At 31.5% G+C, this 27,506-nt stretch overlaps 1 protein-coding gene across 1 annotated transcript; it reads right to left on the reverse strand.

Annotated features, from left to right (window-relative positions):
• Positions 1–1,591: 1,591 nt before the first annotated feature.
• On the reverse strand, positions 1,592–25,691 carry LOC119833114 (connectin-like). The gene is made up of 3 exons (XM_038356999.1): positions 25,495–25,691; positions 6,224–7,297; positions 1,592–2,490 (listed from the first exon to the last, which is right to left on the reverse strand). Exons 2-3 carry the CDS (start codon positions 7,263–7,265, stop codon positions 2,015–2,017), a joined length of 1,518 nt encoding a protein of 505 aa, XP_038212927.1. The 5' UTR covers positions 7,266–7,297; positions 25,495–25,691; the 3' UTR covers positions 1,592–2,014.
• Between the last annotated feature and the right edge of the window lie 1,815 nt (positions 25,692–27,506).

The following is a 27,506-nucleotide window of genomic DNA, read 5'->3' on the forward strand; positions in this document are numbered from 1 at the left end:
CAAACAAACAGACTCACTTTCACGTTAAAAAAAACAGAAAATACAATATATTCTTCTTATGGTTTTATCTCCAAGTTCTTGAATGTGTTTAACATATAGGAACAAGCTGCAAATGTAACTGCTAATTAAGTCTAAGGTCTGTGAACTGTAGACTAATTGATTTGAAATCTTTTTATGACAAAAATGTATCCTGTGTCTACAATTCAAGGGAATCGGATTTGTAAATTATTAATTGCTTAAAGTTCAGACTATAATAAGTTGATAGTAAGGTTAAGGTACACGAAATTTATTATTGTTCTAATTACATAAAAATAGAAGAAGCAATTTCATTACATTTTTCATGATAACGTCCTTTAACTTGTATTAATAGCGTAGGAATATCGATTATTAGTTTATTCAACTCATGTGATGCCAAACCCTTTCGATAAAAAACTTATGTTTCATTTCTCGTTTGATATTCTCAAAAATAACACACACATAAAACACATTGTTCCTCAAAGCGCAGACATAAAAAATAACGTTACACGAATAATTGGATTGTATAAATTGACTGCCTTATCGCTAAGAAGCGATTCCTTCCAGACAACCTTTAAAATGAAAAGGTTAAAAAATAATATAGTGTATTCGATAATAAAAACAAAAATTAAAAATTATATACATAATACTACTACATAATGATAATTAAGAGAGTTATTGAAATGAAATAAAATCAAAATAATAGAAACACAAGATCTAATACCAAGTCAAATATTATCCACCGATATCAGTCAATTGTTGAAAATTAAAAACAAAAGTATTAGAGGAATAAAATGAAACAACGACAGAAAAAGTATCAATTTATTTTACATTTGAATTGATTACACAAACATTAATATATATTCGGAATTATGATTATTTACAATGAATTATGAATCACAAGGCGTTTCTTAAATCTTAATTATATTACCGTTAAACAAGAGTATCTTAATTAATCTTTGGTTTGTTATACTTTTATAGAATTATAGCGAAAAATATAATATAATACACCGAAGAGTTATTATTATAAAAATAGTGAATAGAAAGTTAGTCGATTGCTGCAAAATTGTATTGAATCATTTTGTTCTATATATTCTAATACAAAATGAGTTGGTACATGTATCCTTCCTATTCTTCATTAAAAAAAATGAATATGACATATACAGTATACTATTAAAACGTATTATATACATACTAGTTTCATACATTTTTTAAAGTAATGATTATAATCTAAAACATCGATATTACAGGAATGTATCGTAAATGTAATGAAAATTATTATACATTGACAGTTCATTTTGTTGATTTTATATGATCAATATCGTGAAGGTACTTAATCAACGTGCTAGAGCATACTAGTCTAGTTATTTCATGATATAATCCGATATGTGTATAGCGTGAAAAGAGAAGACCAATGCTTGAAAATTATGTTCGCCTAGATACAATCCAGATAAAAGTGTAGGAAAATAAGTTTCTTACAATTAACAAATTTTTATGCCAACAATAATTATAATGTGTAATATGTAAATTATTAAATATATCAGCCAATTATATTTATTACCAAATATTATATACAATGATGGATGAAATAAATATTCCTACAAACTCCTGCTACCTAGTTTATGATAGCTGAAACTTGAAAATTAGGCAGCTGATAACTATTAAAGTTGATAATTACATCCAGTGGTGCGTAGTAATCAGGTTCACTGACCTCTGGTCAAAATACACATCACCCTTGTCCTGTATCTTACTGCTCAATTGCTCATTCGTATAAACTCTATATCCAGCGGCTATACCTTTATTAAAGACAGTTCTTAATAAACCGATTATGCTCCCAACGAACCTTCACTTATAAAACTTTTATATAAAGCAGATGTTATCAACGAAAGCAATTTTATATACTACCCACATTTAAGAGTTATATCCAAGTTTTAGCTATTTACACTAACACTAACCATAACTTTATAAAATTAGCATTAAAACGTGCAAACCTAATTCGTTACAGAAGTTTAAATAATATGCATAAAATTAATATTCTATCGAGAGATATGTGTGATTCGCTGCCTGATGTCTTGTAATATTTAACTTCGTCTTGTGTAGGCGGGGAGTAAGAAGCCTCTGAAATGAGTTTGCTCGGACAGGGCAGCATATCTTTTGGTATTTCTAGAAGCTTCCTACGGTATTCTATTTTGCTTGCATCTAAGTCCGTCTCTTGATCTTGTAGCGTATCGTCGTAATCATCGAGGTCGTCAATTTCTTCGTAATTCCTATCGTGCTTCTGTGTTATTTGCAAATTGTTGATTTTATTCGGCACTTCTGTTTTCTGTTGCACCTTTATGTTGATCATGTTGGTTTTTAGTTTATTGTCCATGATGCAATTGAGACGTGCGAGGGAGCCTTTTATGCGTTTGCTTCGGGTTTCATCTCGTAGCTTATGGAGCCAGGCCAGTCGACAGTCGCATGTTAGTTTATTACCTGTGGGAAAATACAAATATTACTAAGGTATAGATTGTAAATTCTATCAAATATTACCTCTCTATAGGTGTATTTAATTTTTTTTATATGTCTTATTAATTTGGTTTTATGATTTTTTTAAGTATTAAAAAACGCGAAAGTTTAACAAATTATAACACATATTACCAAAATTTATCAACTATAGGCCTGTACACCCATATGCCTTTTTGTCTAGATTTTTTTCAGCTGATTTCGTGGCCGTAGCCCTTAGGCCTACATTATTTAAGTATGTTGTTACTTTGCAATACAAGTTTTTCGTAAGTATAACATAAACTGAACAGAGTTTATTCTAACCACGAAATGTAGTTTTAAGTTTTCTTGTCAGAAATTTAAATCAAAAGAAAATATATTAAAGTGTAAATAAGTTCCATTACTTAACTAGAAGTTTAATATAGTTCTGTTTTAATTTTGAATGGAATTAAGTTCTCTGAATTAATACATCGAAAAAAGGTTGTTTCAAAACATTGTGGTGATTGGTTTATATAATAATAATAAAGCTGTTTATGTCTCTAAGAATTTTAACTAAATACTTAGTCAAGTTTCCATTTTTAGCTTCGTTCCAGAGGATCATGAATGAAAAACAATGGTAATTTAACATTACTTTTTAGGCATATAGCATAGATATATAAAAAAATAATATACAACGAAGTCACTACTGGCATTACGTTTGCTTATTGCCATAATACATTATATTATATGAAAACGCAAGCCCAACAGCAGAGCTGCGGCTCCCACACATATCGTTCTTGGCTCCGTGCACCACATTAAAGTGTCTCCTTTGATAAATAGAAGGTGTATTCGTGATACTTTACGTATGATTTTAGAAGACATAAACAAAGACTGATCATCCATTTGTGCTTATGGAAAATTGATTACTGATTAGTAAGAATGTGAAATGCGAGCCCCATGCTCTTTTTAACGACTTCAGATTTTAAAGACTTAAGAAGAATGTGTGATTATACGAATCAAGGTCTCAAAACAATAACATTATTCGTAGAATCACCAAGGCTACCTACTTCTTTATTATAAACTAGACGCTATTCCCGGCTCCTGTATATCAAATTTTATCAAAATCCGTTTAGTTGTTTCGGCGTGATTGACGGACAAACAGAACAAAGATACTTTCGCATTTAAAATATTAACGTGATTTAAACATTTTTGAAATTACACCACCGCAAGCTTTCAAATACACTTTGTTTAATAACATTTATAAAAAATGAGTTGCACAGAGAATAATAAACTATTTGTAGGGAAAAAATATTTGAACACGACTTCTTGACATGATGTGCCGCTTGAGGCAATCCTGTCTCATTTCATAAATGAAGGACGGAATATGTTATGAAATAAAACATCTTTTTGCGCTTCGAATACGTGAAAGTGTAAATAATTGTTTTTATAAATTCTTAATAATGGAAAGAACCTTTAAAATTGTCTCGTCTGAAACAAAGACAATTTTATCTAATCCTGAAGCTCTTTGTATAAAAGAATGGACGTGTTACTAATTTGTAATCGGAATTTTATGTTTTTTTGTCTTTATCATAAGAATTGTTGAATTTTTGTATGCGAGAAATTTTTTAGTTGCCCAATAATAACAATTTATATAGGATCATTTTTATGTTTGTTATTTATATTTGTATTCATTACTGTAGCAGTACTATTATTTCATCTCATAATAATAACATTATTTTTTATTTATATTTATTGGACAGATAACACATAACTGAATAGGTACCTAGATCGATTGTATTTATCATTGAAAAAATTAGATTAAAACACCTATTCAACAATTAGTAAAACGTATATCTACATAAAATTTAAAAACAGTGTATAATTCATGTTTATTTAACATATGTAATTAATCCCATAGAGAGATCGTTCGGAAGGCATGAGTAACATTTCATAAGAGGCCGTGCTTCGTGAGTTTATGAACTTAACGATAACTAACTTTTGACATAATTAAACGCAAGATTTCGAACATGAACGCCTCAATGGCTCGAGAAACGCATAAAATAGTTGGTTAATTGGAAAAGTTGTTAGAAAACTTTTAATAGATATCTAAAACTGATACCCAGGTGAGATTCCAACGGGAACTGAACTAAGGAGCGACAAGTCTAGAAGTACAGGTGAAAATAACAATAAGATCGTGTAAACTAATCATATATAGTTTGATTTGTAATATTTTCTAATAATATGAGCCAGCAGTTAGCTGACAAAACCCTCCCGGCTACATTCACATACATTGGAACTGTTGCAAAAGACTTTTCAAAGACAAGACGAAAGACACAACACTCTTCACCATACACATGATTAAAAAAGTCCGTTTTGACTTCGTATTTACAGAGCCACTAACTAGTGTGTGAATATATAAAACAAGGCTCAAAAATCATACAACTCCTTTTGTGGAGTAGGAACAGCGCCCACAAATGCGTTTTATTGAAACCGTCTGAAAATATTTGAAAATTCTTCGCGCGTTTGTTGAATAATTGGTCAAGTCCGTGTCGGACTTGGGACACTAAGCTGAAAAGCAATTGAAAAAAAATGTTCATCCATTCAATTTATGACCGTGCCAACCGTTGCTTAAGCTCGACTACTATTGTTTATGAGATAGAGTCTAATGAAAGTCGAACGTACGTATAGACAAACAGATATACAAATATACAGACAGACGGACACAAAAGTCTCAGGAATAGGGTACGAAACCCAAAAATAATTTTAAGTGTAAATTATTGACCTATCATCATCGCAATACAAATATAATCGCCAAAAGTTGTAAGCGTAAAACTCATTTACAAGGCAAAATTCTTATGGTGAGAAAAAACATACCACGGATGCAGCTCGTATATAGAATACTGTAATAAATTTAATTCCGATATTATAGTTATATAATATGATGTCAACTATAAGTAGGAAGGTGTAATGCAGCGTCTAGACTAGCCGTCTTACGTCTAGTTCTAAACCTGGTAGACTTGTTAAATCTCATGTTTCTAGTTATAATTGACATATACTTCGTAAAGTTTATATTGTAATAGTAGAAGATCCGGCTGATATAAAATAATGAACTGAAAAGAAAAAACAAGTAGGAAAGATCTATCTCCCCCTTAGGCTTTAGATTTTTGTGGATTTTTTTTAGAATAACACCAATACCAGGCACAACCTACCACTTTTTAATTTACGAACGCCATTTTGATATTGTATATTGATGATTACAACGACATCACATATGTCAAAATCCGTCCAGCGGTTTGTAGCTGTAGGGCAAGTCAAAGTAATATACGTAGGAATATATGACTATGTGATATTATATATTTATACTAGCTATCCGCACGCGGCTATGCCCGCGTAGTCGCAGGAAACTTAGACCCGCGGTTTTTCTCGCATGTTCCCGTTCCCGTGGGATTTCCGGGATAAAAACTATCCTATGTCCGCCTCCTGGGTCCAAGCTACCTCTGCACAAATTTTTAGCCAAATTGGTTAATCAGTTTTTCAGTTATAAATAGTGTAACTAACACCACTTTCTTTTATATATATAAGATATACACCTTTTGTCAGTCAGGTAAAAAATAAACAAGTCAATAATCATAGAAATATAAAGTTAAAAAGAATCACATTAACGTATCAGAAACACTGATGCCATTAATTTCATTTGACACGTACAAAGAAATACATGACGCAAACGATAATACATAAAACTCACCGTCAAGAGAGATTAACGCATAATTCGTTTTCATATTATCAATAACACTTCTCAGCGTCTCTTGTTTCAATGTTTCCAAGTTATTGTTCCTCAGATCCAAGACATTCAACTTTTGTATATCGTCGAACACTCCATCATCCAACATCCCCAACTTATTATCGGCTAAAGAAAGTTTCTTAAGCTGAGTCAATCCGCCGAAACCTCTTTCCGAAATAAATTTTATTTCGTTGCCATCTAGATACAGTTCTTGAAGGCTCCAAAGTTCCGCAAAAGCCAGGTCCCCGATCATATTCAATTTGTTGTTCCGCATATCGAGAGTAATTAAATTTGATAGACCTTGGAAATTTTCTCTAACCACCACAGTCAACAAATTATTATACAAATCCAATTTAATCAAGTTGTTCAAATGTTTAAAACAACCATCGTGCAAGACTTCTATTGTGTTCTTCGCTAGATACAATCTTTGTAAATTGGGCAAGAAATAGAATACGTCTTTAGCAATTTCGGTAATTTGGTTCTCTACGAGACTAACATTTACTAACATTATCAAATGAGCGAAAGCCATTTTTTCCAGCTTAACAATTTTATTCTTGGGTAACGTTATTTCGCGTAAGGTGGTTGAGTTTGTGAATGCGAATGAAGGTATACTGTAGATATTGGCATATTGAATGTTTAGGAACTGCAAGTGGTCAAGTCGAACGATCACTTTTGCAGGAATGAACGTCAGTCCGCCGTCAGCCCTTACGTTAAATGTTAGTCTTTCGATTTTTGGTTGAGAATAGAAGTTGGACCAGAATGGATCGTCTTCAGCTATGCCACCGTTGAAAACCCAACAATCCGCTTTAGTGGCTGTCTTGATTTTGATACTTTCACAGTAACAATGTACTTTCGACACTCTGTCTTGTATATCACAAATGTTTACGTAATGTGAGTAGGGCGACTTATCAGATTTCCATCTTCGTTTATCATTTTGCCGACTCTCAGTGAGATTTATTTCGACGGTTGCAAAAGCAATCATTAGGATCAGATACTTTAAGCCCATTTTACTGCCTTTCACATCGAAGCTCCTTTTATCTGAAACAAAGAAAAAATATTGAGATTTTGTTTATCTATTTAGTATTGCCACATATTGTTATCGGGGTTAAATATTAAATGTAATTCAATACGCGTAGCACTCAGAATAAGATATAATTTTCAGAGTAAAATATAGTTATATTAGTTAAGCAAATTTTATCCTAATTTGGCAATACTTAGCTCTGAAATCAGATAGAACTGACTGTAAAGCCATATAAGATATAGGTATATTGTCTTGTCTTTGGATTTCTTTTGTATTGTGTTTTTATCTACGTTCAAAGACAAGTATTTAGTTATGAACTTTGACCTGTTGAATAAATCCCTAAAAAAATTGACTTTATTAATATAATTAATCTTTCCCAGTCTGCTTCCTCTTCTAATATGATTTGCACAAGCAAATTTGCGTATTTGACAAACAAAATCATACAATATCCCATCAATCAATTTAGTAAGATAATAACGAATTAAATACTATAAATATGCCTTACTTTCGAATAACAATATGAAGAATTTTCAATTTTATCACACGTTTATAAAGTTATTGCAGCATTGCTGTCTCGCTCACATACGCTATCTACAAATTTGCCTTCTTTTAAAAATTTTAGCTCCGAACGTTCGTGTCGTTTAACTTGTATCGGCGATAAATAAAATGTATTTTGAATACTTCGCACGTGCTCTATTTACATTCATGAATATATTACAAAGAAAGATAATGGCTACATGAATATCTATTTATATTGTTTTGATGATGGGTGATGATAATATGCTCATAGTGACTCAGTTAGAACCATGTATATGTCGCAGTCAAATGGTTAAGTCAACCGTTTCATTAGAAGACTAGGCCCTTGATTAAACGCCGCCGTTGTTGGTTACCTGAGTGATACCCAGCTGAACCGTTTAATACAGCAATGATGATGATATAATAAGAGAAAAGTTAATTAAACGACACTGTTTAAGAGCCTAGTTTATTAAAAAACGGCTTGTTTCATCATGTTAACTGAGATATGACTATATATATAAAATTCTCGTGTCACAAAGTTAGTTACCATACTCCTTCGAAACGGCTGGAATGATTCTCATGAAATTTTGTGTGCAACATCTATTTTTCATACCCATAAATGAGAGTAAGACAGAACAGCGATTGCCAGGTCAGAATCCGATAACAATTTATTTAAATTTATGATATGTTAAATGTATGTATCGCTTTCAATAGATATTAATTAATGTTTGCCTATGGCGAAACGGGCAGTAATTTTGAACTAACATACCAACAAATAAATTTTAAGAAATATTCATAAATAATAAAGAAATAGCCATTAGTATTTTCGCGTTATAGTCATAATAATCAACACGATATAAACATATAACTAATGAATGAGATAAGTGCCATAGATAAGTGCACATGTCGGAGTAATTAACGACAATAGCACAAAATAATATTATTACGATACCTAACTTGTAGTATAATATGATTGCTTATCTAACATTATAACATAAAACCAAATTCATACTTATGCTACTTTCAATAAAAGAAACTGGGAATTGAATCTGAAATGTGCAGTAATTTATATTGGAATACCATACTATAATAACGTAAAACATTCACCAAATATAACTGTTTCAGACATAAAACTAAAGCGTCTTCAAATTGACAGATCTAAACAACATTTAAAATAGGACCTGGAGACATCGCTTTCAAATAAAATAAAGAATCATAAAAATTCATATAGTAAACGTAATGATATAACAAACAAAAAACAGTCGAATTGGTTCCGGTTTTTGAAGTCAAACGAGCATAGAATAATATCCAAAATTAATGCACCTTCAAATTTATACTGCAGTATTAACAATGTAGTGGGTAACTACTCAGCATCAGGTGCATTTCTTGATAATATATTACAGCCTCTTGACAACAACATATTAAACTTACAGTGTAGTTGCTTGAAAACCGGGGCGAACGTCAAATGCGGGTAACTTATTCATTTTTAATACCCGTATAGAGTATTTCATTTTTCATAAAAGGTAAGAAAGGGTGGAGACTCGAGCAGTAACATTCATTCATTTACCTTTTAGCAAATAGTTTTATATCGTGATGTTATAAAGCATTTACATTACAATCGGTTCGGAAGAAGTGCTTACGAGCTGCGCAAGTCATTTGCATACAATTTATCATTTGTAATAGATATTTTATGCAAGGTTTCAATTCATGTGTTATTGCTTAATATCAATATTACTACGACAGTGTCATGATATATTAGTGTTTCATATGATGTGTTAGTCTGATTTTTATTCATCAACAAATATTGTTTAGTTACGATCAAACCAATCAACAATATGTCAATTTAAAAGCTAAAGCTTATTGTAAAAAAATAATTGTAAAAAAACTGTTGTTACTGGCTCTGCGAATACACTGCTCGATTTTAAGGCGAAAGGGATAAAGAAAGGAACGCCTGGAAAGAAGGAATGGACTGGGAAGGGTCAGGAAAAGGTAACGGGGCTCCGAAGTCTGATTTACCATGACAATAGTCTTACCAGAATTAATTTATGGCTTGTTCTATTGTATACCTATTGATTATAATAATAGTAAGTGTACATGATTTATTAATACTGATATTCATGTATGTAAAACTGTCGGCGTGTTTAAAGAAAATATAATAAAAATATAGCCTACTAGTTTCACATTAAATCACTAACCAAAAATTTCCATCAGATTTCACACAAAGCATGCTCATTCATTTTTCCCTTTATCAACGAAATGTGTTATGTAAAACGAGCCTATAGCTTTCATCCCTTACAGAAGCAGCCATTTATTATTTGCAATAGATACGAATTATTGATACCAACAAAACTCGACGTACCTTTTAGCAGAGCACGTAAACATAACTGAGAGGTATTATTTATTAAAATGCTCCTCTCTCGAAAGAAAACTCGTAAAAATATGTAGATTATGAGCCTGTGTCCTCGTGAACTTTCCATGTGAAACTTTTACTCATATCGTTATTCAACGTTTTTATTACGTCTTTTTTATAAGAGTTCAGACAAAAGTGTGCAGTCTAATGTTCTATTGGATGATTTTTTGTACCCAGTTAATATTATTAACTTGATGAGGGATCGTTGGAGAATTTTTCCTTTGTAATTTCATATGGAAAATAGCGATACTTATTGAACTGTAAACGCCACCCTTACGTAGTGAAGACATTATTTGAAAAAAGTGCGGAAATTCTCAAATATCTTATTGGCGATGTAATTTATTGTTTCGAACTATAACACAGTTATTCATTAGGGAAATTGTATGAATGGAAAATTGTATTATTAAAATAATACAATGTTTCGAATAGCTGTAAATTTTATACAGCTTATCATTGCTTGTGTGGTTGTTTCCCCATTTTCTTCACAAATAGATTAAATACAAAACCTTCACTACTGAAATAGTAATTCAGAAACCTATACTTACATGATCGATCTACTATTTTAACAACAATGACGATAGACTAATCTGTTTTTAATAAAGCCTACGTCCATCATGAAATTTTAATTTCAGTTCACCAGATTGATGTCGTGCTGTGACAAGGGAAATTTAAAGTCATTAATGCTATTTGAAGCTATTTGAAGCCTTAATTTCTAGCCTAATTGCGCCTGAATTTATTTATTTTATAAGATTTTTCCCCTAATAAAAATTAACACACAGAGAATAATTCATCAAATCTGTCCAGCCGTTCACGCGTGATGCCGTGACCGATGCATTTATTTTTAATACACTACCGTTGTGCCTCGACTTCCTACCTAGTATAGATATAACCTCAATAAAGCAAGGAGAAATAATTGTTGAAATCGGTTCACTAGTTCTTGAGATTAGCGCATTCTAACAAACAAACTCTTCTGCTTTATATAATTAGTATAGCAGTTACCCATTCTTGTTGGCAATTAGCAGCAAATAAAGACGTCGAATTCCTAGATCTAGTACCGTATCCAACCTTTTGTCGCGCCAGCATCCTGTCATATGGGCAATTAAGCTTAATTACTTAATTAGTCCACTGTACCGTACTACCCGTTGCTTGAATAAACTTTAATTTGTTTACTTTGCTACGACCGGTTAATACGCGTGAAATATTATGTTGTTTACACTTTATGACGTTGCGTTTCGTATTTCTTTATTTCTGTTGTTGTTACATTTTTTTTATATTTTTGCTGCTTATTGTACCGTTTTCATGCAGGTATAAAGTAAATGACGGCTAACTTGTATGTGTTTGAATTTTTCGTTTATCTCGTAATAATAGATTGTATACAATCTCTTAAAGTCGTTGAAATTTTAGTATAGAACGCAAATCTATACATTTTGATCTATTGGCTTATCAGTTATTAACAACTTATTAATATTAATCCTTTGCATTTTTCTATTATCAATTCATCAGTTCAATCAATTTATCAGATCAAATATAACCAGAGACGTTGTATCATATTAACCACAGACCTAAAATATTTATACGTGGAAAGAGGAGAATCCTGAATTACTTAACACTTCTGGATAAAAACTCTTAAACATATTATATAAACTATATATATTATAAATAAACTGAAACTTTAAAGAAGTATCATTACTGTAATAAACGTCCGTTAACACTCATAATTACTGATTCATTTAAGACATCTAAAAGTTTACCTTATTACAAATAATTTTAATGAAATATTTAGATATTAATGCTCCAATAATATATAATAATTTCGCCTTAACATAACAATAGCTATAAAAATAAAGTCGTAAATAAAGTCGGTTTTATTACAAAGAAACTTTTATTTATTCAAGTACTACTTCAAACTTATATTTTTCTCAACGCCCCCATAATATTATCAAGGGGCCATAAATTAATGTGACTAGTTAGTCATAAACTCTTGGGCTTCATTAACTACTTCGAGAACATTCAACTCTGTAATGAACCCTCAGCAATTAAATAGCATTTTCATTTTTAAGCAAGTATGGCGTAACATCGGTCTGTTTGTTGTGTAATTTGTATTCTGTTTAAAGGAAATTTCTCAATTATAATGTACAAAGTTTCACGTTAACGTTTCGTTGTCATTTACTGATATAAAAAGGTATCATATTTATTATAATGCTTCTTTCCATATGTATATGTATTTTTTTAATAAGAATGACATAAAAGCGTATAAAATGTGACTGAAATCTTTTTGCGGGATTGTAAGAGACAGATAATTAACAACGTGTCCTCTCTCACCTCCAACGATAACAGTGCTCTCAAAAGCAAATATCGCAACGCATTAAAACGTCACGATTCATTCATCGTACGCTTTTCTTGAACAATTCAACAACGCACGTATATTGACTTCTATAAAAAAGGGAGTCCAAACAAATTTCGTCGGGGCTTGTAAAGGCGTAGCCCCATTATACTCCTCAACAAAGACATTAATTTGTGTGGAAAATTTCGCGTCAACAACGTGACGGGTGCAGTAAAGTTTCGGAAAGAGCTTACGAAAAAGAAAGGATAAGAGCTGAGGGAAAATTCTAACAATGTTTTATCAACCACCTTGCTTCATTGAGTGATCGACTTGACACATTCACCAAATATTTCCCCCGGGATAATATGATGGAGTTTTTAAAAGATAAACTACCCTGTTTGTGCAGGGGACCGACATTTTTGTGTTTTGGGCGCTCATGGGGAATTTCAGGATATTTTATATGGTTTTTTTGTACTTTGGGAATGTAGTTTTTACCCTTTTTAACAGCATTGTTTTTTACTATCTGTGCCACGTGTTTTCGCGACCTCGCGGGCATTAGCAAGTATTTATTAAAATACTTATTTACCAGAATAACACATAAGTTATGATAAAAAAAACGTTCAGTGATTTCGGTGAAGGACTAACAAGCATAAATACATTGCAACAAACTTTTCGCATTCATAATATTAGGAGACAGGATTTTACGCAAGAGAATGCGAGACTGCTATGTATAATATTATAATACAGTTTATACGTCGAAGTTATAACGTGTGATATCCCTCTTTGTTTTTAGTTTATATAGTCCGTAGTATAAACTTATTTAAGATCTTTTTGCTTTACTATATGTTGCCTGAAATAAATGAATAAATAAAATAATAACGCCGTTGAAAGGAGCAGATCCTAATTGGAATAAAAATAACAATAAATTGAATTTCAAAATATAAAAATAACCTAATTAAATTTAGCGTTTTCACAATTTGGCTTAGTTTTTGACAAAGCGATTTAGTTTTTTATTTAATAATTACGATATCATATTCCCGTTTATAATTCTATCTAGACACAGATATAAAATGAGGAAACTTTTGTATTTTTATATGTTTGTAATGTTTTCACGAAAAAACCACTGTACCAATTTAAAAAATTCCTCCACCATCAGAACTTCACTGAGTGACATAGGCTATATAAACCACGGGCGAAGTCGAAGCGAACAGCTAGTTTAGTGTTTTTATAGCACTATTTGATCTACTTTGTAACGCCAAAACTTCATACAAAGTTTCAACTTCTACTGTACCGTGTCCGCAAATAAATACGACGCTGGGGACTATAAGTCTCAAAAAGGATAATATACCAGCTGCGGCACATAAAGTGTCGTGTATGTGCAGTAATTGGTTGAGATATAATATTTTTAACGCAATATACATGTATCCTTATATCTATACTCATATCATCATGACCATCATCCCCGTATATTTCCCCACTGCTAAAACACAGGCCTCCTTTGAATGTTCAGGCTATCCACGCTGGTCTATGCGGGTTGGCAGATGTCACATGTTGTCGAAATTTTGTTTCTTGGACAAGCCGGTTTCCTCACGATCTTCGTTTTGAATTGTGGTGATGGTAGACAAACACAGATAAATTGAAAAAGCTATTTATTTCCCGCACTACCCGTCTTATCTATATTAAGTCCAAGAAACTCACCACTGAGCTACCATTTCTTATACTTCATCCATTAGTATGGGTGTAGTAGTCTACATACATAATACGTGCTTTTTATAGTTCAGTCGAAGTATGTTCTATAAAAATGCTTATATTAATAGTCACGTCCATCAATCTTCGGTACAAATTTCATTTCGCTCGCATGAAAGTAACGTGATAGAGAATCGACTTCAGTGTTGAATATTCATACTTTATACGTAGTCTGTAAGGTAATATTGTATCGTTTAGTAATGTTTTAAAGTAAATATTGAATTAAAATTCTTTAAAGTTCTGCAATAAGATTTATAAAACAGTAAACAACAAAAGCCTGAAACGTTAGTTCTTTTGACGTGACAACGTCTTAAATTAGGTTGCGGCTCGAAGTCACTCATGAAAAAGTGTTACGCCCGGTAACGTTACGATGAGTCACCGAACTATGATCGGTCCGCCGCGCGCGCAGCACTAGAGAATTATTTTCATTCAATTCCTTGTTCCTATTGTGCAATTTAATAATATTCATATCAATAAATATTCTACCGAGAAAAAAACGTTGCCACGTAAAATCTTCGCCCGTAAAACCGAATTTACAGGCAACCATTTTTTTATCTGTATTTCTTTTATTCACCTCCGGTAATCTATAAAATACAATATAATCAAGTGACATGAAAAATAATAACACCAGCTCCTAAACTAAACATGCAGTAACAATAAAAACCTGCCAACGGTAGGACATGTCCGGTTTTTCACACACGATACGGCTTTAACTTTCCCACTGTTTATTTAGACGACAAGCGTTATCTTTACCGCACTGAAATGGGAAACCGGGATGTATTTTTATAAGGCGGGAAAACAGTTTTTACACGAATCTACGTTTTACAAAAAGTGCAGTCATTGCTGAAATATTTATGTGTAGAGGTGTTAGCGATAACTTGAATAAATTGGTAAATTGTAGGTGAGATATCAGTTTTATTGTTATATATGAATATTGTTATGTAAATACTTTGATCCTATTCATTTTTTGTCCAATTCACAAAATTGCTTAACTTTTTACTATCAGGGCTTAACATGAAATTGTAACATAGACAGATATATGTGACAATTATCTTTTATTCAATTGATACAAGGCCACGCTGCCATTGCTAAAAATGTAGGTTTACTTTGTTATATTTATTGTCAAGTAGCGTTAGGCTGTTATATATACATGAAGTTTTGAATAACAACTACTTTCAACGATAATATGAAAATGAATTTATTTATCTTTAGACCACCAGTGTTCGGCTAGCTTTATGGGTGATTAGAGCCTATAGCTTTCCTCAATAAATGGGCTATCTAACACTGAAAGAATTTTTCAAATCGGACCAGTAGTTCCTGAGATTAGTGCGTTCAAACAAATAAATAAACTCTTCAACTTTATAATAATAGTAAAATTTAAAAAACACGTGTATTTCATGATGTCGCAACCTTTTCATTCAAAACGAGACATTTCCACCAATTTCACAGCCCTAATAAACAGACAACAAATTGTAACAACTATTATTTTGTGGATAATTATCGAACAAAACTTTATCAATCTACATAATAATTAACATTAACCAAAAATTATACAATATTTCTTGACAACTAAAGTTCTAATTACAGAGTTGGATATTAGGCCGCTGGTATAATTTTTCTCGCTCCGTCACTGTATTTAAATGCGAAGTTGGGGAAATAATAATATGGGAGTGACGTGCGAGGGCTAATATGGGGTAATTAAATGGATCTTAATTAATTCGGACCGATACTACATTCGAGTAAGTCCGTACGTGAGTTATTAACGAACCGATGTTATGGATTTCGTAAAATTTTCTATTTTAGGCATGTTATAATGAGCTCCGCCTCCATATTGTAAGAATACGTAATGTCAAAGTTACATAGTTAAATCGTATATATGATCGTAGGCTCGCCTTTTTATATTTACCAACAGTTTATAAATTATAATTTAAATATTGCTCATTCAATGTTAGTACCTTAGGTATATTTATGTTAGTGTAAAAAACATACAATTACTCCAAGACATTAAAATACATTGTTGTTATCGACGTATGTGAGAATAAGGCGTCACTGACAAACGTAAATTATAACATCACTAAAGTATTTCTGTTAACCTAGTACTTGCGTTGACTAAAAGATTTCTTCCATCCTAAAACTGTCTAGATCTAGCGGCCTCTTAGGATAGCAGAATATTAACCATTCAAGGTGACAAAATAGATAGTGAAGTCACAGAAGTTGGCAGGTAATTATCACGTCTTTTGGAACTGCAAATTAGTAATATACATAAATTCTATCGTATTTTGTCAAATGTGAGTTGTGATCTCAGAATGCTTTCGATTATGTTAGGCTATCAAATGCCTCCTCGCTACGTCCTGTGCACAGAAGATTTATCCGTTTCAGAACATTCTACACACAAACGCGCAAAACACAGCTACATGTATAAATAAGATCAACCCTGGTATATGTCAAAGGTTGAAAATAAACTAGATTTCAGGGATGTTTCTAGAAACGTAATTAAAATGGAAGAGGCAACCAAGTTTTCTCAAACCACTAACAGTCTGTCAGAGTAGTTAATTTATTATTTCAAACGATAACAGCTAGATGCAATGCATACCAATCCAGTGGAAGTTGTAATTTGTTTTTTATATGCATAAATGAAAGCTCGGTTGAAAGAACAAAATTTTGTCTCAGCATGCTTTGAGAAATAGAATTTTTAATAATTTTACGAATGTTCTAAGTAATAGTCGGTAATTAAATCGTCATCTACTCCGTTTAACGTTTTCCTTAATTCTAAATGTTTACTAAAAACAGTCGTTAAAGTTTATTTAAGCCAAAGAGCAATATTAGGGACGACATATAATGTAATGTATATGCGTATTATTTGATTACTTTTTGAATTCGAGCATATTATAAACAAATCTTAAATATTTTCTTACGTTTTTTTATAAATATAACGATCATGTCGCTGTCTTGTGTTTTTTCTTATGTTCAAATAAAATGAAACACATTAAAATACTAATAAAGACAGATAGTCCTCAAAATCCTGCATTTTATTGCACTAACAAAATAAATCAAATAAAACCTTCGCAATTCAACAGTAAAGTGCCAACGATATCCCAAACAGCACTCAATTACGAAACGTACGTGCTATAATTTATCCGCCAATTAACATCAAAATAAAACTGATATACGTCACCACAAATCGAGTCAAGCCTCTTCAAATACTAGCATCGATCAACATCGATAGGCCGACAAAATCGAACGTCAAGTAGTCACTGCGAGTACTGTACCGAATGATTAAACAGACCGCATCGATTGAGAATCGATTTTAATTGCAGTGTAAAAACCGTAGCGCACAATAGGTTCATTAGTAAACGTATTTCGGATTGTATTTGGCGGTTTGGAAATTGATGTGTCGATTTAACGATTCCGCTGAATGAGCGATGTTACAGATGGTCGCTTTGCTTTAATAGACATTTGAAACTGTTTAATTTGGGTAATGGCTCGTTAATTATGCCACAGTTTTACGTTTTTAGTGTGTGTCAAAAAATTCTAATACCTAATTTTAGGGCTTGCCAATTTTTTACGACACTTTCTATTAAATATGAAAGGTAATTCGTTAATTCAATTTGTGAACATCAGATGTTTTAAATATATTATTTAATAGCTAATTTGTTGTTTTAAAATGATATAACTAAATACTTATTGTCTAAGAATAAAAATATTACCTCCAACCAATGATGGTTTAACATATTATTACTTTATATACTGTCTGCACGATGTTTTAGAGAATTGTATTATTAAATAAACTTAAAAGCTGCTATCTCGACATAGAAAATTAATTTACCAATAAAAAGCTTCCAATCTTTACCGAATACAAGGCTATTTTCTTATCTTGATCCAACGCAGGCGAAGCCTGTGCCAGTCGCTAGTAGTGTATATTATAACACTATATTACGTAGTTATAATATCATTAAAAATTAAAGAATCCTTGAGTTTTTACATCTGTAACGAATCTGGAATCTACCGAAATCAGAAATATAAATTTGAGACATCAATTATTATTCTACGTGTATACATTTAATTATCATGAAAAGAATTGACAAGAAATAGACGCAACAAAGACGACAAATGTTTAACAAATACTTCCAACACAAACGAGCAAACAATATGCCAGGTAATTGAAAGTTGGCTTTTAAAGTTCAATTTAATGGTACCGCCAACTTATTATTTAGTATGAGGTCAGGCGAGTAGGTGATTAGCCTTACCTGTCGTCTAACTAGAATTAATTTACAAGACTTCTACTTCAGTGCTTTTGAAAGTAGAGCGCTATGAAAGTCATTTATTAGCAGGTGAATACCTTTGTAAGCTGTTTACATACAAACTGTGATTAATCGTCGGTCCCGATAAACCAGCTTTCAATAACACTATACGTTTGATCCATCCTGGCCGATACTAAAAACCCATTCAACAAGAGTTCTATTTACGAAAATCAAAATTTCTGTGAACGTTTTTAATTAGTTTGTGGGTGGAATTATTAATGTATCAATCGGTAATTCTTATATATTTTACGCGATAAAAAGTGAATTAATATAATTAATTCTTTAATTTGTAGGAAGTAAATATGGCGCAAACTTTTTTGTGAATTATTAACTTAGAAAATGGTATTTTTCGCAGTGACAAGCGCATCTTTCAAATTCGATGACTTCAGTTTTAAATCTTGTATACTAACAAAGGTTAGGTTAGAGTATTTACTATAACTTTCATTGTTATTCCATTGCATACATATTAAAGAGAAGTAATCGACATTCTTAGCCAACAGTAATGTTTAAACAGGTTTTATCGGGTTGTTTGTGGAATGTGATACGTATCACCATGTGGAAAACAAAAATAGCCTCTAAATACTGTAATAATAAAATAATCATATTATTTGTTTTTTATTTAAGGTATATAACTACAAGTTTATTTACTAAAGTACGGAACGTAACGCCATTGTTAAAAGTGCAATTTAACTGACAATAGAAATGTATTTATTCTACAATAGATTGATTGTGAATTCCTTTCCATTTCACTAGATTGTTAGTAAGATTGACTTTGCACTGCAATGAATTAATGCGAAATTCAAAGCGTTCAACGGTTATTTTAAGATTTATCGATCATCTTGTTCCTTTTCCAATTTCCATGTCTTGTTGTAATCGCGAATGGTTAATAATGTGTGACTTTTTGCTAGAGTACAATATTATCACAGTATAAAGAGAGTATACAGTATAACAACACAACCTTTATCTCGTAGCAACTCAATAGTAAGTACATAATAAATAGTAATGATGAGAACGCAGTTTCTGTTAACACGAAACGACCATTCGTAATGTCTAATAGAACAAGTTATATGTACCATTTTAATAACGTAATAAGATATCTCTTTTAATCATACACATTTAATAATATAAGGTACAACATTAAAACATGTGTGGCATCTCCTAAATCGTGTCCCGAGCTACTAATATCTTGGCGTATGTAGATCGGGCTCGTTCCTCCTTGATCTCCTTGAAGTCAGTATCCCATAGGAATATCGGGATAAAAAGTTGCCTATATGTTATTCCAGTTGTCCAGTTGTCTACGTACCAAATTTCATTGCAATCGGTACAACAGTTTTTGCGTGAAAGAGCAACAAACACACATACATCCTTACAAACTTTCGCATTTATAATATGAGTAGGATTAGACTGTGATATTTATAATCTATGATATTAGTATATGTGCATGTAGGTATACGTGGTATTTCCCAGTCCTTTCCTTTATTTCTCTCGTCAATTCTTTCTTAATCCCTTTCCAATTTGAAGTCGGTAATCCATTTGAAGAGGCGTAAGGTCTGCTATCGACCTATTCAAATGTTCATGATCGGTGGTAGCGCTTACCATCAGGCGACCCACCAGCTACATTGCGCACAATGACATAAAAAAAAAAATCCTTTATTTACGACTTTTGTTAAAAAACTTACCAAATGACTTACGTTTTCGATACTGAAATGGTAATTTAGATAAATTCAGTACATTTATTATTCATGTAATTCACGTTTGATTTATGCTTCGAATGTACTATAACGAGTTTCTTAGTAAGGGAAAATTGGTTGCCTCTTTTTCAGTTTTAATTTAAGTGATACGAAATGTAACATAACACGTGAATTAAAAACATGTTAACAATCAACTGCAGTACATGTTATAAAATATTTCGAATGTTCAATTTTTTTTATACCTTCGTTCCTGCATTTACCTGTGTGATATATGAATAGAAACTTCAAAATCTGTCAAATTGCTTTCGAGTTAAATCCTAATAATCAAACTGATAAATAAACAAACTCTTCAATTCTAATTAATATAGTACAAGCTATATTAAATGTACAATTGAATAAATTTCATAATAATGGGAGTGGCGTAGAAAACCTAACAACCAATAAAACTGAGTCGCAATATTGTTTGGGATTGTGGTACTTAATTGAATGTGAGCTTTATATCTTCTTGACTTCTCTTCGCACCAAATATTTTTAAGCACTTTCAAGTTTCAACCACGGACTGCAATTTCGGTAAACGAAAGACACTGAAATGGTTTTATATCTTCAGTAGTTACTTCGTTCTTGTAAGAGTTAAAATATGATTATAGTTATTTTGAAAGAGATAAAAAAAAATGTGTATTTAATGGCGGTCAATGTTTTCTCTTTGTATTGATGAGTTTATTTAGAAAGAACAGGATTATAGAGAAAAAATTATTTCAAATGTGTTACAAATTATTGTATTTTATTTTTGAAGCGCTGGATTTTATAACGAATTTTTGTGAAATGTAAACGCCAAATATTATGTAATCTTTCACTGTATACCCAATTTAATCACAAAATATCGCATACGTTTTTCTAAATAAAATGTGCGTTTAAAACCCTTTTGAAATATTGCATCAGTGTTGTGGTTCACATTTAATTACCTACATAAACTTTAATTAGTACAAAGTGTCCCTTAAAACATATCAAAAAGCGCCGGCGACCGATAAGTGCATCTGTTAATTAAGCAAAAATGCCATTTGGGGCTTGAAATTTTAATATTACTTTGGGGTGAAATGTGGGCGTCCATAGTAAGTGTGAGCGTGTGTGTTGTTTTATATTTATTTCCCTTTTTTGAATATTGGTCTTAAATGAATATCTTTAAAGTTATTATGTTGTGCATACACAAACATAACACATACAATGGACTGAGTGGGTCGTAACAATCCCTACTAATAATATAAATGCGAAAATAACTCTGTCGTTCTGACTTTTCTTCACGCCTAAATAACTGGATTTTTTTAGATGAAATTTGATACAGGGATAGCTTGACTTTATGAATGAGAATATATGTTTGAGACCTTATAAATAATAGATAGGATGACATAGGATAATTTTATAATAGAAGTCCCACAGGAACAGGAACTTCGTGGGGAAAACCAGGTGACTATCTATCTGTTCGCGGTAAGCTTATATTTAACTAGCTGTTGACTGCACCTTCGTCCGTACGGTCGAAATAAATTGTCATGGTACAAACTTTCATCACCTATTTTATCCTTTTGGGGTTAGAATTTATCTAAATCCTTTCTTATCGAATGCCTATTTTATAACATCTATCTGCACGCTAAATTTCAGCCCGATTCGTCCAGTGGTTTGGGCTGTGCGTAGTTGATCACTATATCAGTCAATCACCTTTGAGTTATATTAAGACAGCTAAAAGATCTTTTGAAAGAAGTTGGTATATCTCTAACTGAAAAACCTCAGCCAGACAGCCCGCAGTCGACTGGCCTACTGCTTACGCTCCAACGGAAGTTGTGGTGTAATTACAGATTGTAGAGGTACCTACATGCCGTGTAGCGAAAACACTTCACTTGCGCATAACCTTATCATTAAGTAACGTGCACATTTATCGAATAACGTCAAACAATAATGAAAAATTCATTAAAAATTATTATTTTGGGTGACAGATTCGAAATGGATAATTCATGAAACTGTCATAGTCGTAAAATTTTCGATCATTTTAAATTAAACTCAAACTCAAATATTGACTCATTGGACTAGAAACTAAAATAATAATAACTGTTGAAACATCATATTACGAGTGTTATGTAAATATGTCTACAGAGCGAAGTGAGCGCGAGAAAAAGCGAGATTTCATATAGTTTCCCGTTGCATTTATCATATCGGATTATGTTATCTGTGATATATATATAGTAATTCATGTGTATACGAGTATGTACGTACATACGAACGTAAATAACAGGGAAAGATTCAAGATATACTTTTTAATCGGAAACATAATACTTTAATTAATGCAAAGCAAAATAAACAGAATATTTACATTGAATCTCACATAGTTGAAATTTTATAAAACGAAAAGAAATATAAGAAAAATAATGTAAAATTAACCATAAATTAATATATTACGTAGTAGGTATTTAATTATCTGTAGATAAAATTCTCAAAGCGTACTTAAAGGACCAAGAACTAATTTAAAGTAATCTATTATCATTACAGGCAACTCAAAAACGATTAACTAATACACAGTTTGATAGAAAACAAAACATTATCAACAGAAGCAATATCTTTTATTGTTTCTGCGCATTGGCGTCGATTAAAAAAACTTGTATCGAACTGTAATGGTCACCAATTTCAATAAAAACTAATGTGAGCTGCAACTGTACCTGCAGGAATTCCACTGCAAATATACGTGATAATGTTTACTAATATTTGATTATAAGTCACCATTTTAGTGTGATATTGTTAACTAGCTTTTGCGCGCGGTTTCGCACGCGTATACCTCAAAAATAGCAGTAATTTTCAATATTTAATGGATTTTATTATACAAATAAACCTTCCTATTGAACACTCTATCTATTTTTAAAACCAAACTCTATTGCGTAATTTAAAGATCTCAGCATACAAACATAAACAATCGAAATATTATAAGAAACAAAGAGTCAACAATCAAAAGTAAATTTCCTGTATACAGCTTTAATTAAATAATGAAATTCAATGAAGTATTTTGAGTGTTATAAATGCGTGAAATAAATTAAAATCAACACAATATAAGTGTTACCATCATTAAACTATTAATTGAAATTGTTGCACTAAAAGTGCTGTACTCTGATAATAATATTATTTTTAATTACTATTATGAAAATATATTCCAATATTACGACTGATATTGGTGTTAAGAATTCAAAATGAGACGTGACAATTTGAAAGGCTATAAAGAGCCAATTTCGTAAAGTCACCGAATATAAGGGCAATAAAAGCGCGAAGATCGGTCTTCATTTGTTGATAATATTATGCTTATTAGGTATCAAATGTATTATGTGACATGTAGAAAACATTTTGTATTATTTAATGATGAAATAGACAACCTATTTTTTAGAAATTTAAGAACTTTTTAACGGATACTGTCCAGACCAGTCTCCCCGTGACCACGCTCGCTGTAAAGTGTTTGAAACGTCGGTTTAATAATATAATGAATAAATCGCGTTTAATATCCGTTAAAAAGTCTTTAGTTTCTAAATGTATAATACTCGCGTAAAATCAAACACAAGAAAATATAACCTATTTATTCAATAAGGAATACGATTTTTTTTCATGTAATGTTTCTGTTCGATTACCTCGTTTAACTTTATCTTTGTCATTATTATTTTTTTAATGTTGTCTAACTAACACATCGATAAAATTTGACCTTATATATTGTATATAGTCAAATTGGTGAAGTGATTACAATACATTCCATAACAAAGAACACATTATTTTATTAACGGCGGCTACTAATAAATCATATTAAAGAGATCTCTATCGCTAATCGCCCGAATCGACTATTCACGACTACTTGTGGTCAATTATTATAACAAGATCATCTTTAATACTGCAAAGATAATGCTGCATCACGAAGAAAGAAATGATTTTCCATGAATGTTACTTTACCTGTTTACCACTATATACATTCGCCGTAAAATTCAAAGCATTATTAGTATTTCTATGAGTTTAAAACATGGAATCTGTAATAATTTTCAAAGCAGTACATCATAGGCATTTACACTATTTCTACGAAATCACACCTTGTAACCAAACATACGTTAAATGATACAGAAAGATATAAAAATAAGTAGTAGGGAATAGTGTTTCCAAGAACATAATCCGCTGAAACTATCCCAAAATATTATACACATGTAAAATAAAACCAACTGAATGAGAAACACATACCCTACTAACACAAGCTTAAATTAATATTTGTATCACTAACTTTATTTACCAAACAAAACGTAAATCAACAGAAGAAAATAAACATACCCTTGTCAACATAATTGTACACTCTGGCTATAAATCTAGACTAGACCTATGTTATTTATTTTAGGTATAAGTCAACATTGAAGGTGCTCAACAATATTATTTTAACTTATGAATAATTTCAAAGGAATGCTTCAAGTACCTCTTTATATTGAATAAAACTCAATACGAAGATTTTATGTTTAAATCAGTTTAGATATCAAAAATGATTATTACTTCTATAATAATAATTTTATATTTATGATTTACCCTACTCATTTCCTTGTGTTCAATTTCCCTCCATAGATACGGATGTCTGAAAGAAATAACTTCATAGCGATAAGTTCATTTCTTTTAATTAATACTTATTAACATAGCTTCAATTTGTTATTGCTCAGAGTTAAAAATGAAAAAACGTTTTTAATATTATATTCATCTTTATCTATATCTATATACAAACCTCTCATAGGCCTGTATGTTTTTCAAATGATATAACGCAAATAATATTTAACCTATTAATTAAAAGAATCTTTAAACGGCTTAACGCAAGAGCTTGGGGTCTTAACAATAAAAACTTTTACCCTATACAACCCCGAACGCCGCCTGTGAGGTAAATTTTTTACTATCAAAAAAGATATTAAACTTTTTACTTAACTTGTCTCGTAAATTTTGCGCGGCTTTAAATATTTTATGCTCAGGCTTATTAATTCGAAAGCTTCACTTTGTATCGTAAATTTATAGATTCTATCATTTTATATAAAGCTGTCACTCTGTCATAGGTTGGATAATAATTTATAACGTTACTATATTTCAACGCAAAAGTATAAAAATATTTACACAAATTTTAAACCATAATATTGTCACAAAATTATTTTAATATTCAATTTAGTTTATAAAAGTTTGAAAAACTTTTACTTACATGAACGTCATGAAACCTCATTGGATTCGAATCAAACATTCGAATTTCAATTAAACGCGCGAAAACAAGCTATTAAAAGCGCACTAGATCGAGATGCACAGATAACATATGAAAAGCGTGCCCTTCGCGAGGTATATTCACGAGAACTAAAACATGTTAAGAGTTAAGACACGTTCGCACACAACGGCGGTCTCGCTAAGACTGAAGGTCTGAAACCGAAACTCATAGTCCTTTAGGGTCTCTCCTTTAATACACTGTTAATGTTTGATTGTATAATTAAGATATTAATACCCTTTTAGAGTACGAATTTTTAGGCGTATAATATATATCATCCTGGAATAGGGAATTAATAAGTTCACTAAATGAATAATTATTAATTATTCACTTCAAAATAATTATTGTTGTTTAACCAATATTTACATTTGGTGAATTTCTTATCATATCAGTGAGACTATGGCAAAACTACGGAAACACTACGGCATAGCCAAAGATACGCCGTAGTGTTTAATACTAATTAGTATAGTAGCTTTTAATACAACATAGCGTTTAATAAAAATAACTCACGCAACTGCGTAAAATGCGTAAGAAGGAATGTATTTATCTATTTTTTCTTTGATGACTCGTTTATATTCGTAAAATTGTAATTATGGTTTAGTTATAGCCTTAATGCTCGATATATTTGAAATATCCAACAAAAGGAAATATTGATATATAATCATTTTGATTAAACCTGTAGTTGTTGAGAATAGCTCATTGAAACAAACATAAAACAGACTCTACAGATACCTATAACATTTTCTTTTGTCTGTGTACTAATTATATGTTATTAATACCAGAGTAAAACAAATTAGTATTTCACGCTTCTTATTCTATTTATAGATATAGATCGTATGTAAAGGGTAAAATGGAAACTTATAACCTAAAGTATTATATTATATCTTTGCTATAACTTAGAATTCGCTGTCTGTACGTCTTTCACTACACTGTATCTCATATACTACAATAGTTAGATACCTGATATTTTAGTATTGCTATAAAAAGAAAGCCTTTGCGTCGCGAGTCCGACTTGCACTTGACAGATTTAATTAATTATTATTTACTTATGCATTTCTTACCCTGAATCAACGATTTAATCTCTTTTAACGTAATAAAAAAGTTTTTCAAATAAATTATTTCATTGATTCATTTCATTTAATAAAATATTGAATGGGCTGATTTATCTTCCCAGTATCCAACACGACTTTTATATATTATTTTCTTTTATATTACAATTTATTTAAAGGCATATTACTAGTACACTTTATAACAGAGTTATCGGTAATACAAAAGTCAATAAACGCCCACATAAATCTTCGAATAAAAGCTGTAAAAATTGAGTTATTTACATTGAGCTGAGAGCGGAACGCTGGCCCTAATTGAAATCCACTTTTAATATAAGAGTTACAAGTATTATAGCCAGTTTACCAACTTATGGATATCATTTATCTATCTTATTTGTCAGTTAAAATGACAAATACTGTATGTATATAAAGGGAAGAGTTGAAAATGGCCCTCAATATAAAATATGAAATTCCGAATGCCTTGTCAGAATATTATAAAAAAAGCTTACTGTGATTAACCGCCATGATTGAAATAAGCGTATTTATTATTACCTTACTTTCTCTCCATTGGTTTGCTCGTATGAGTTACTGATTTCTTTTTAATGTCACAATCGGCAATGGAGCTGGTGGGGCGCCTGATGGTAAGCGCTACCACCACCCATAAACATTTTGAGAGGCATAAGGTCCATTGCAGACCTTACGCCGCTACAAATGGACTTCCGACTTTAAATTGGGAAGGGATTAAGAAATGATTGTCGAGAGGAATAAAGATAAGAAATGGAAAGGGTAAGGAAAAGAATATGGGCCTCTGCCTCCCCTACTCACCGAACGAAACACAGCAGTATACTATTCCACGCCGGTCTTCTGTGGGGTTGTGGTACTTCCCCGGTGTGAGCTGGCCCAATTCGTGCC

This window comes from Zerene cesonia, chromosome 16 (assembly GCF_012273895.1).
Source record: "Zerene cesonia ecotype Mississippi chromosome 16, Zerene_cesonia_1.1, whole genome shotgun sequence".
Lineage (NCBI taxonomy): Eukaryota > Metazoa > Arthropoda > Insecta > Lepidoptera > Pieridae > Zerene > Zerene cesonia.